This window comes from Chinchilla lanigera, unplaced genomic scaffold (genome assembly GCF_000276665.1).
Source record: "Chinchilla lanigera isolate Chin_1 unplaced genomic scaffold, ChiLan1.0 scaffold00005, whole genome shotgun sequence".
Lineage (NCBI taxonomy): Eukaryota > Metazoa > Chordata > Mammalia > Rodentia > Chinchillidae > Chinchilla > Chinchilla lanigera.
In genome coordinates, this window is record NW_004955406.1 from 33,520,579 (window position 1) to 33,533,637 (window position 13,059).

At 34.0% G+C, this 13,059-nt stretch overlaps 1 protein-coding gene across 2 annotated transcripts in view; it reads left to right on the forward strand.

The window, feature by feature from the left end:
• The window catches only part of LOC102022667 (complement factor H), a 79,986-nt gene that overhangs the window by 18,820 nt on the left and 48,107 nt on the right, over window positions 1-13,059 (forward strand). For both annotated transcript variants that reach the window (XM_005375113.2, XM_005375112.2), the window contains exons 2-6: window positions 1,711-1,896; window positions 4,743-4,848; window positions 7,365-7,441; window positions 8,995-9,183; window positions 11,537-11,707. In XM_005375113.2, coding sequence (XP_005375170.1) covers window positions 1,711-1,896; window positions 4,743-4,848; window positions 7,365-7,441; window positions 8,995-9,183; window positions 11,537-11,707 — 729 coding nt within the window. The remainder of the gene's footprint in view (window positions 1-1,710; window positions 1,897-4,742; window positions 4,849-7,364; window positions 7,442-8,994; window positions 9,184-11,536; window positions 11,708-13,059) is intronic.

Below are 13,059 nucleotides of genomic sequence, written 5' to 3' on the forward strand. Positions count from 1 at the left end.
TATATAAACATGTGTTGTCTCACTTGGCTCTACCCAACACATTTTTTATTCTGTTTTGTTTGCTATTATTGCTTAAACATTTTTCTCTAGATTTCAATGTGGATATTTGTACATTAAAATTTCTTAAAGTTTAATAAGTTTCCTGCCGAATTCACTTGATTCTGTAAGCCACCACGAATTCACTTGATTCATGATTTCAGATATTGGGTTCATAGTTTGTAGATAACATTTTTTAGAATCATTTTATTCTGACTGTCTTTACCTTTTTTCTCATCTTGTTCATTTTTTCTAAAGTTCTTTCAAAATACTGAGAATACCGACTTTTAAAGATCTTGATACTAGTTGTAATATCTATTTCTGAGCACCTGCTGCTAGGTAATTATTTTCTCTTCACGGTCATATTTTTCACTTTTCTTGTGTATTTTAAAATTTTTAAAATTCAAACCCAAAACTTTGTACGAAATAAATGTGATGACTAAAGTTTATATAATTGATTTCCATCAATAAGTCTTTTCACTCTTTTGATCCTATCAGCAATTAAATTAAACTGGGTACACTTATGATTTGGATCCATCCATGTCGCTTTCAGAATTTCAAAGAGAAGATTGTTCAGAATATGTGTGTATGTGTGTGTGTGCGTGCATTATATGTATGTGTTCAAAATAAAAAATTTAGTAGAACTCTTCTTCATCCCCAAAACTATGAATTTATCTGTTTTTCTGTAGTTTAGCTTCTGCTCTTAAATTTCACTCTAAGTGACCTTCAAGCACGGCAAATGTCTGATGATAAAACATTTGAATATTTGAAACAATCTCTTCTTCTTTTTGACATTTTTCCTGAGACCATGGGAAATTTCATCCTAATTTTAAGAAACATTTAAAGCTCTAGCAAAACACTAAGATTCTGCACATTTCAAAATTTATTAACCTGGACACAATCTCCCAAAGTTATTCTGGTTCTTCCTTCGTATATTTCCTTTTCTCATTTCAAGATCTTCCTTCGTATATTTCCTTTTCTCATTTCACAACCCCTGATCATCAATCCATATCCAGGGGTGCCAAAATTAACCAGATGAGAAATGGACAGAAACCCATGTTTGCATGAAACAAGCCCTTCCCACTTAGGTTTAGCTCATTTCATTTTCTTTAATTCCTAATTTGACTTTAAACACACATACATACACACACACCTCACACAGGATTTGTTGTTTTTATTGCAAAATATAATAGGAATATTGTTCCATTCCATTCCATCTTATTTTGTTTGAATGTTCCCATATAGTTTAGATTGTCTATTTTCCTAAGTAAAATGTATATATCAATAATGCATATTATGTATCTTTGATTATTTTCTTAATATCTCAGTTCCCTACTGTAGTGAAAACACTTTAAAGAGAGATACATTGCTTTATTCATGGTGTTTTCCTCAAAACTTATAAAAGTGCCTAATTCATGAAAGAATGATTAAATAGCATACACAAATTAAGAATAATAAATTATACCCAATGTTCTTTAAATTTATTGAGATTAATTTTACATAGTTGATATTCTTACAAAATTATATGAATTTAGTTTTCACAAGATAATGTATATACGTATTAATTGTACACTTGGATCCACCTTAACTGTATAGATCTCTTAAAACAAAAATAATTATACTCTATCTTTAAATAGACATGCTAGGCACTTATTTTACTTTTGTTATTTGTAGATTGTAAAGGACCTCCTCCAAGACAAAATATAGAAATTCTGTCAGGTGCCTGGCCTGACCAAGCATATCCAGAAGGCACACAGGCTATATACAGATGTCGCCCTGGATACAGAACTCTTGGAACTATCATAAGGGCTTGCAGGAACGGAGAGTGGGTGGCTCTTAATCCAGCCAGGATATGTCGGAGTAAGTACTGCACTCATCTGTGAAAATTACAAAAATTTTTACCCAAATGTTTTGGGTTTTTTTTATGCAATCTGTGTGCTTTCATTGTTTCTTTTTTTTCTGCAATTTTAAAAATTAAGTTTCTTGGTATAATTTAGATATATGGAATTATCATATTCATAGCAGAGAATTTGTACCAGTATATGATATATCTTAACTCCTCTTTTTCTCCCAGTCTCCTCCCCTCCCTTCAACCCCTTCTCCTCTCATTATTTATAAAGCTTTGTTTCCATTTTATCCTTCATTTATTGTTCTGTTTTTCCTTTTCCCTTCCATTTCCCTCTTCCCCCTCCCTAGTTCCTCTTTCCTTTTGAACAATTTCACAACATCTACTGTATATTTTGGTCTTTATTTACTCTTTCATTTCTCACGCTAGGGAGACAGTGTGATATTTATATTTGTGTGTCCCCTTTATTTCCTTTAAGAGTATGGCCTCAAGTTGCATCCATTTACATAGAAATGCCTCAAGTTTAGCCTTCTTTATGGCTGAGTAGAACACCACTGTAAAAAAAAAATCCTTTTTATCTATTCTTCGGTTGATGGGCATTTGGGTTGTTTCCAGTATTTAGCTATTGCAAACTGTGCAGCTACAAACTTGGGTGCACATATATCACTGTGGTGTGATGCTTTCAATTCTTCCAGGAAGATAGCCAAAAGGGAAATAGGTGGGTCAAATGGGACCTCTAATCCTAGTTTCTTGAGGCATATCCAAACTGATTTGCACAGTGGTTGCACCAATCTATACTCCCACCAAGGTAGGAAGAACCAACATAGTGAAAATGGCCATACTCCTAAAATTGTTATACAGATTTCATGCAGTACCAATCAAAATACCATTAGGAGGGGCTGGGGACATAGTTTAGTGGTATAGCACCTGCCTGGCAAGCATGAGGTCCTGAGTTCTAGTCTGGGACGCCCGCCCCCGAAAAAACAACATTAGCATACCTCAGAGAACTAGAGAAAACATTCCTAAAATTTATTTGGAACCAGAAGAGACCTAGAATAGCATAAACAATTCTTGGCAATAAAGGCAAGGCAGAGGACATCATACTCCCTGACTTGAAATTATACACAGGGCTACTGTGATTAAAAACAGGATGGTAATGGCAAAAGAAAGAAATAAACAAACAAAGAAAATAGACCTGAGGATCAATGAAACAGATTAGAAGATGCAGAAACATAGGGCCAGGGATATAGCTCATTGGCAAAAGAGACTGCCTGGCAAGTGCAAGGTCCTAAGTTTGACTTCCAGTACCAGAAAGAAAGAAAGAAAGAAAGAAAGAAAGAAAGAAAGAAAGAAAGAAAGAAAGAAACTTCATACATACTCAGCCACCTTATTTTTAACAAAGGGACCAAAAACATCCACTGTAAGAAAAATAGCCTCTTTAATAAATACTGCTGGAAAAGTAAAATAAGGACCAAAATGTACACTAGATATTGTGAAATGGGAAGAAATTATTCAAAAGGAAAGAGGAACTGGGGTGGGAGGAAGGGAAAAGGATGGAAAAAAATACAAGATAGTTATACTACTAGTTTCTCTTTGTTCACTGAAAAGAAAGTTTTGTGCTAATATCGTTTGGAGAAGTTCTTATGCCCATACCTTGCACTCTGAGTAACTACTTTGAAGATAACAATACGCAGCATATTAACTATTGTTATTCTCCTATTACTGTGTTTTGAAATTTTATATTATTTCTTCCATAAAATAAAAAGTTTAAAGATAAATAAATAGAAACCTGTCTTTCCACATGCCAAAGACTAAAACTAGACCCATATCTATCTATCATCATGCCCTCAACTAAAATTGAAATGGATCAAAGATCTAAATAGTAAATAGTAAAACAGTACATAGTAAAATACTAAATAGTGAAACAGAAACACTAAATCTGGCGGAAGAACTCTTGAGGACACAGGTCTAGGCAAAGATTTCATGAACAAAACCCCAATCTCAAGGGAAATAATACAAAGAATCAAATACTTCTGACAAAAATTTTTTGTCAAAACAGTTTAGTAGTCGACAATGTACTATTACCTGAGTTATATCATTTTATCGCTTAAAAGCAAAGCAATTTACTTATTGTCTCCCTAGGGTAAGAACCTGAAAGAGTAAATAAAACCCGAAAAGTACAATAGATATTGTGAAAGGGAAAGAAATTGCTCAAAGGGAGGAACAACTGGGATGAAGGAAAAGAGAAAAGAAAGATGGGAAATATATATATGGATATACAGGATAGCTGCAATAACTGTACTGCTGATGTCTATTGGTTTATTGAAAGGAACAGTTAATGCTTAAATACTTTTGACCAACTTTGCAAGCTTGTATCTAGTAATCTGGACAACTAATTTGAGGACAACTATATGCAGTATAACAACCATTATTGAATTCCTACCATCTCATTTAGTAAAGCTCTGCATCATTTCTAATGTTTTTTAAATTATTTTTTGTTCTTTAATTGCTTGATCAATCTTTTATTCTTACATCTGGTAATCTGAGCAACTTCATTGAAGATAACAATATGTAATGTAACAACCACTGTTAATTTTCTACTATCTTGTTATTAAATTCTGTATCATTTTTATTGTTTTTGTGTTATTTTGGTTTTGTCTTTGTTGTTATTTTATAGAAATTCAAAAATAAAACCACACAGATACATTCAACTGTAAAATAGCTTTTGGTGTTTTCAATTTTCCTTACATTTAATGCTACCCTCTAGCTTAATAGCACATATATTTATCCCCCAACTCCTACATAAAATGCTCACTTTGTATTGCATACTAACATTATACATATTTGGTTTTGTTTTTAGAAAAGCCCTGTGCACATCCTGGAGATACTCCCTTTGGTTCTTTTCAGCTTGTAGTAGGAGATCAGTTTGAATATGGCGCGAAGGTTGTTTATACATGTGATGTGGGGTATGTGTCAATACAAAATAGGTTGATAATGAAATAGTAAATAGGCACTGTACTATGTTTTATTTTTAGGTGACTTTACTTTTCTGCAAGCTTTTAAAAAGTAACACACAATGAAAACTTAAACTATGGCATATAAATGATTATATTAGATAGCATGTTATCTCCTTAGCATTAAAAAATTCAAAGAAGCCATAATTACTCTGGTACAATATTGTTATCCTGTTTGCATAAGTAAGTGTTCATCCAACAATTCTTTACTACGTTCTACTATTTGCAGAGTGTTATGAGAATTTCATGTGTTAGAGACAATGAGAACTGTAACAAAATTAAATTATATGGCAATTATCTTGATAAAACTTTCTAAAATTTAGGGGCAGTAAGCACTTTACCCACTTATTATATACGGCTCCATGGTATGCAAACTGTTATCGCAGGGACCAAAATTGCAACTCTTTTAGAATCATTGGCTCTTTGCCTTCTAATTAACTACTGGGTTTTCATGACTGATCTCATCGAGGTATCTCCTCAGTGTTCCTTCTTCTGTTATTCCTATCCAGGTCAAAAAGTTATTTTGAAGGAAATTTCATGCATGGGAAAGCTGGGATCCTATCACTATAATTTTATACTACATAAATATAATTAGAATCAAGCTAGTACAAATGCAATATTGTTAGTCTCCAATTATTTCTTGATTTGTGATGAAAATATGCAATAATTTAAAGACCAGTCTTTTTTCAGTAAGCCGCACGCCAAGCCCCCCACATAAAATAGTTACATGTACTTTAAAAAATTATTGCTTCACTCCCATTTCCTCTCTCAAAAAAGGAGACTTAGCATGTGCATCATAACATGGTTGGCAGAAAAAATTAAGATCCACCCCGGAAGCCCTTAGAAGAGATCCCCAGTGTTGTAAACACTGAATAAATATTAGATCATATGAATCTAACCTCTCTTTGGTCACTACTTAAGGGAGCTTTTCCAATTTTTTCAAACACACTTCCATCACAACTCCCAATCATTACCGCTGATCTTATTACATGCAGCCAGTCAGATTAAGACAGAGTGGGCCTGAACTTTCCATCTACTCCTCTCTGCACCTCTGAAATACGTATTTCAACCCAGGCGGGTCTCCTCACCTTAGGGTTCGCCTTGATGTGGCTAAGAGCAGATGTGGCTAAAACTCATAGACACTTTCCTCTTGATTTCCTAAATTTCAGCAATTACTGTGTATAATTTCTTGAGGAAATTAGCTACACACTTGTCTTCGACGTTGGCTCTCTTTAATTAATCTTTACTCCCTTCCTAGGATATAAACTAAGGACAAACTGATGGAGTTCTACCATGAGAGTAGTTGTCTCTATACTTGACTTGGGACCCTGGAAGAACTTTATCAGCTCTTTAGGTTATTTAAAATATCATCAAGGGGATGTTTTACCTCACTGAGGAGATGTCCGCCTCTTGACCCACCTGTGGAATCTGATAGTGGAACAGGTTTCCTATAACCATCATTTCTGCCAATCAACTTTCCCTTTTAGATCCCTGGCCCTCATTCTTTTTTCCTTTGCTGTATACTAACCATTCAACAGAATGTCCAATATGGATGTCCAGTTTTGTAATCCTACAGTGAGACAGTTTTGACAAGACAATTGGAAGAAGTTATTTCTGGCATTCTGCTTATCTGGGTTACAGAGACGAGAACAATTATCTTTCCCAACCACTAACATACAAACAGCAATCTCTTTTCTCCCTCCATGCACAGCGCCTAGAAGGCTTGGGGTACAATCTTGCAGAATATCCAAAGGATCTTGGAAAATGAATGGGTCTGGTGTGGATGGAAAATGTTGGACAGGAAATAAGTCTACTTTACTAGAAGAGGGTAACTTCTTCCTAGTAAAGGAGCTAGAGAATTATCTTAATAATCAATTAGTTTTCTTCTGCATAAAGCATAGAGTTAAATGGTGGATTCCATGCTGTGTGACTAAAATTTAGTCTCTTAAAATGTTGTGTCACCTTACAGAATTAAGAATAAACGGAGAACAATAAAAGAAAGACAAAGCACTTCTTTGAAGAATGTTTACTTGTACAATACACATAGCAATGTTCATATGCAAATGAAAGAAACAACTGTCCATGCAGAAATATTTGGTGGGCCTGCAGGCTTTTTTTTAAAAAAGAAAATGAGGAAGGTAGAGCAGGAAGGAGAGAGGGAGAAGTAGAGAAGTTATAAGAGAGAGGAGGGAGAAGAAAGAAGAGAATGTTAAAGAGGAAAGGAGGAAAGGAAGGAAGACACAAGAGAAAAATAGAGAGATTTAAGAGAAGAGAAAGGATGGAAGCAGAGAGAGAGGGCCAGGGAAGGAGGGAAGAAGGAAAACAAAAAAAGAAGGAAAAAAGAGGAGGAAACATATATGCTATTAATGCTCCATGAAATGAAGTTTCTAGAAGACTTCAGAGTAGTACTGAAATATAAAGCTGCAACATAAACACCATTTCACCACGTGTAATTTTTGTGTTTTCAGCTATCAAATGGTAGGTGACACTGATTTCCGGATGTGTGATGCAGATGGCTGGACCAATGAAATTCCTGTATGTGAAGGTAGATATAAAACTGATTGACAAGTATACCTATCATCTTCCAAGAAATTTTATGTTAAAATTTCCACAGGGTCGCTGGGGATTTAGCTCAGCGGCAAAGCGTCTGCCTGGCAAGCGCAAGGTCATGAGTTCGGTTCCCGGTACCGGAGAAAAACCAAAAAAAAAAAAAAAAGAAAAAAAATTTCCACAGGGTCTATAATTAAATATTTCTTATTCAAGTTATTTTTATGCTTTCTAGTAGAGTGCAGAGTGCTCAGGCATTTTAGTAACACATTATCTTATGCTTCAATTTAGCCAGTATGGGGGCTGGAGATACAGCCTGGCTGTAGAGTGATTGCCCAGCATGGGAAAAGTTTGGGGTTTTGTGTTCAGCACCATCCCCAAGAAGAAAAAAACCTGATATCAGGATACCAAATGTGCATATGACCGGATCTGACCTAACAAGCAAAGTATTGGATATTAGGAAATCTAAAGCTTTTTTTCTTTCTTTCTTTTTGGATTGTGGATTCTAAATTTATACATAAGCACCAGTAGTTTAAAGAAGTTCAGAATTTTAGCTTTTTTAGTGAAAGTCTCATCCACAAACTCCCAAATGCAGGGATGTATGGTAACAACAGAACATGATTCAGTACACAACATGTTTTTCTGCTGGTCATAGTTTTGCTGGAAAGAAAAAAGGCAGGAATTGAGAGAGCTCTGTTTTGCAAACACTAAGAATGAAAAAAATGTGGATCTTGTTTCCAGGTTTGGAGTTACTAACCCAAACCTTTAATCATCACTGAAATAAAAAAGATCAACCAGAATAGTATTTACTAGTTCCTTTGTGAGTAGTAATTGCAGAGAAAGAGGAAATAAAAACAAGAAATGTTTTAATCACAAAATAATAATCCTATCAACTAGAGAAGAATAGGAGATTTTTCACAGATGGAAATGAGAAGAAACGTTCTAGGAAATATCTACATGAGAATTACCTGGGAGGCTAATTAAAAACTGAGAGTTTTGGCTGCTAAAAAATGTTTCTTTGGGAAGCAGGGAAACAGCCTTAGAATTTCCATTGCAACAAGCTTTCAGGGACTTTTTTCAGTAACATAAAACTTGAATTTCATAATTTCAGAAAATTTGAAAATATTAAGTAAAATCAAAAGAAGTACTTAAATTGTTTTGAACACTGAGATGGAAGAGGAAATAAACGCCATCATAAGTTTGCTTTTACATATTTTCAGAGTGCAATGGCATATTATTCTGGAGCATAAGTAGAAATTTTGTTTAATTCAAGATTCATATGTCTTAATTATTTGAGACACTTGTTATCATGCAATTACAAATTAACAAAGTCCTAGGAATTTTATTGCCTACTCCCATTGAAAAGAATCCAAGATAAAATATACCAGTGTTTTTGTTGCTTAACCTTTATCTCTTGCAAGCAGGCATATGAAATTCTTCTAAAATATTTCAATAATTTCCTCTAGTCTTACCTTGTTGACACTTTTTTCATGACAAATGTCATGGTCAAGTTTTCAAATTCTATTCCAAAACTTATATTTACTCTTTCAGTTGTGAAGTGTTTGCCAGTAACCGGACCAGAGAATGGGCGAATTATCAGTGCATCAGAACCTGACCAGGAATACTATTTTGGACAAGTGATACAGTTTGAGTGCAATTCAGGCTTCAAGATAGAAGGACATAAAGAAATACATTGCTCAGAAAATGGTCTTTGGAATAAAGAGAAACCAAAATGTGTGGGTAAGATGTACCTCCTGTTTGTTTGTGTGAATAGTTTTAGTTTTTCCTCCAGAAAATACACACTTGAAAACATTTTCCACCCCAAAGAACACAGATAATTCTGAACACAGTTAATGTCTGTTAAGCATACACTAGTTCCCTATAATTGATCTAAATATTATTACATGAATCATCTTATTTTACCTTCAGAACAACTGTATGAGTTCTGTACTTTTGTCTTATTTTTTAATGGAAGAAACTATGGTGCAAAGTTGAGTTATATCCCCTGGCTTACCACAACATAAAGAGTCAGTATTTCCACTTAGGTTGTTATCTGATACAGGCATCCATGCTCTTATCATAATTACCTGGTCATTAGCTCTTACGGGCTGAAATAGAATGTCCAGCATTTCTACTGCAGGTTGTAGAACTGATCTCCAGAAGAAAATTTTAAATTTTGAAAATCAAAATTCATTTTTTATTTCCACTAATCCGTTCCATTTTTAAAAAACATTGCTTACATTCCTTTTTCTATATTTGTGCTGCACGTTTACTATAAACATTTCTTAAATGAATAGAATCTACTAAATAATTGTATGCTTTTTATAAAAAGTTCTATAGTAAATTGCAATCCACAATGTCTTCAGTTTCTTTAGTAATGATGGTGATTTGTGCATCTTGAACAGTAGATGATTTTGGTCTTTGGAATACACATTCAAGTCAATGTGTTTGACATTACCATGCTTTACTTTGCCATTTCTTTATGTGCAAAAATTTCTTTTTTTTTTTTAATTTTAAAGAGAAAAGAACAAAAACAAAGACAAAAACAAACTAACATAAACACCATAAAAATGATACAGAATTTCAAAACAAGATAGGAAATCAACAATGAATGCTGTATTACTTATTATTAACTTCAAAGTAGTTGCTCAGATTACCAGATATAAGTATGCAAGATTGATCAAACAATTAAACATTAGCTGTTCCTTTCAAAAAACCAATAGAAATTAGTAGTACAATTATCTTAGCTATCTTGTGTATGCATACATATTTTTTCCTTTCCTTCTTTCTTTTCTCCTTTTCCTCATCCCTGTTGTTCTTTCCTATTGAGAAGTTTCTTTCCCTTTCTTATGCAAAGGTTTTGTCATATTTATTTATAGCATTATTGAAAATCTCCGCATTATTTATACTTGTTTACTATAGTCTCCTTACAGAGAAAAAGAGTTCTCTTTCTAAGAACTCCTTCTAGCAGAACTCCTTCTATCTTGATAATAATGATAGACTAATATTTACATTTATTGGAGCAAATATTTTATAATTTAGAAATTCATATGCTTACAAGTACATTTCTACAGTTAGTGAATCCTTCCTGGAATAGTTAATGTTTAAGATAAGCCTTTTTTATTTTAAGGAGAAAAGAACAAAAACAAAATAACACAAAACAAAGACAAAAACAGAACAACACAAAAACAATACCGAATTTCAAAACAAGAGAACCCAAAAGAGTAAATAAAGTCTGAAAGGTACAATAGATATTGTGAGAGGGAAAGAAACTGATCCTAAGATAAGTCTTTAATCATTATTGCTTTAGGATTTTTTAAATTTGTTTTTGTTTTGTTTATGGTTATGTTTTCTTCTGTTTTGATTTAAAATAGGGTCTGGGCATGCAGCCCAGGCTGGCAGTGAACTCAGAACAATTCTCCGGCCTCAGTTTCCTGAGATGTAGGATAGTGAGGATAAGTAAGATATTTTCCAGCTGAAGATGAGGAAAGTGAAAACATACTGACCAGGAGGAGTGAATAGAGAGGAATGTGGAAAGATGTAAGCTTGAGGCCAGTTATCATTGCCACAATTCCAGGGAAAAGTATTTGAGAGAAGTGATGTCAAAGATGATGGTATTGCTTTCTTGTTTTTTAAAGAAAAGCTGCATGGATAGCAAAGACTCAACAGCAGAAATCAGTTACTTTTCAATATGTAATGAAAAATGAGTTAAATGCATTTCCTTGACAAAATGTTCAGCAATTATTTTAATCCATACCTAGAAAATGTGCTACTTTTGCAGGTCACTCTATGACAATACTTATTACAGTAAACCTATACCTACATTCAACATCGCATACCCATGAGATGACTGTGACTGGCTGCCATTTATGCTAAGGGGACCAATTTACCTTTAGATGCCATAAAATCAGAAACATAATTTGAATGAGAATTTTAATGTCTTGAGAGGATAAATGTCAAGAACACCAAGTCAGTCATCAAGCAGTCAAGTCAAAACAGAATTTTTGTTTATTTAGTAGCTTTACCTAATGGTAACAAAATGTCATGGTTTATTTATAATAAAAATTTTATAAATTTAATTCTTTTTACTTAGAAATTTCCTGCATATCACCAGAAATTAGAAATGGATATTCTGTATCTCAACATACCATTTTTAAGGAGAATGAACGATTTCAATACAAATGTAACCAAGGTTTTGAATACAGTGTAAGAGGAGATGCTACGTGCACTAAATCAGGATGGAGTCCAGAGCCTTCATGTGGAGGTAATGTCCTCTGTACTCTAATTCTCATGCATAAAGCTTACCAATTATGTTTGTTTCTTTTTTTATGGTGCTGGGGGTCAATCCAGGGGCTTGTGCATGCTAAGTATGAGCCCTATCACTGAACCATATTCCCAGCTATGATTAATTGACATAATCCCTTTAGGTAAGTAATGTATTTTTCTCAAAACTAGAATATCAACTTTTATAAGAATGAACTGTTATGAACACAGTATTGTATATTATAGAACTTTAAGTGTATAAGCTCCATTTGGACCCTGATTGGTATAAGACTTTCACTCTCCATATTGAAATAACCAAAGCCCAGAGCTTCAACATCTACTTCTGTAGGTAGGCCATGGTCACAAGACATTTCTGGAGTAGAGCCAGGACTATCACAGGCTTCTTAACTTCCAATAATTTATAATTCTCAATTTGATTGCTCCTCTAAAGCTCAGAATTTAGCTTTTAAAAGTTAATTGCATTCATAGCAGATGAGGAGACTTTCAATTGACAATGAAATTAAGGGGAAGGAAGCAGACATTTATTAACATTTGCCTTACTATGAACCATGATGATGATGATGGCCGAGCTCTCCTAGTCTTCTTCTGAAAGAACGTTTTGCAGAACCAAAGAGTTCTTTTCAACTGTACTCTTTGCTCATGAAAAACTAATCTGGAACATTGTGTTCTATTGAGCTTATGTCATTTTAAAAAGAAGTGGCTTCAAAATATCATTACTTAGAAAAGAAAATAAAGAAGAGTTTAAGAAATCATAGATCAGTAAGAAGGTACAGCTTTTGTGCAGCGATAACGTTCTTGAATTATTTGTAGTCATTTTGGAAGAGGAGTGAGGTTGCTTTTTTCCACTGCACTGCGTGAAATAAGGACCCATGTTAGTGCATATAATTCAGTGACATAAAGGCACGCTGCTGCAAATCTTGCCATAATGTGGGCAAGAATAGGTGAACTCTTAAGAAATTTCTGAAATTCAAATCACACGGTAAATACTTACATGTAGAAATCATGCTTTAGTTACAGTCTTTTACAAAAGTAGAGTTAAATTTGAATTGGTTTTACATGTTGTAAGCTTATCCATAGTTCCTTGGAAAATGTCTTTCTTCGCAATTGAGTGATCTTCATTTTTGGTATTATTGTCGAAAAAACATCCTCAGTGCGTTCGTGGTTCTTAAGAAGAGGAAATATGTGCTCAAGTCTCCCGGGACTGTGCTCCACATTTTACTTTCACAGCTCCCCTTAAACAGGGAGTAATTATTTCATCCACCCAAACATCAAAATACAGGGCCTTGTCTTGTATAATGGATGAATTTTGCAACAAACCATGATTCCAGGGCC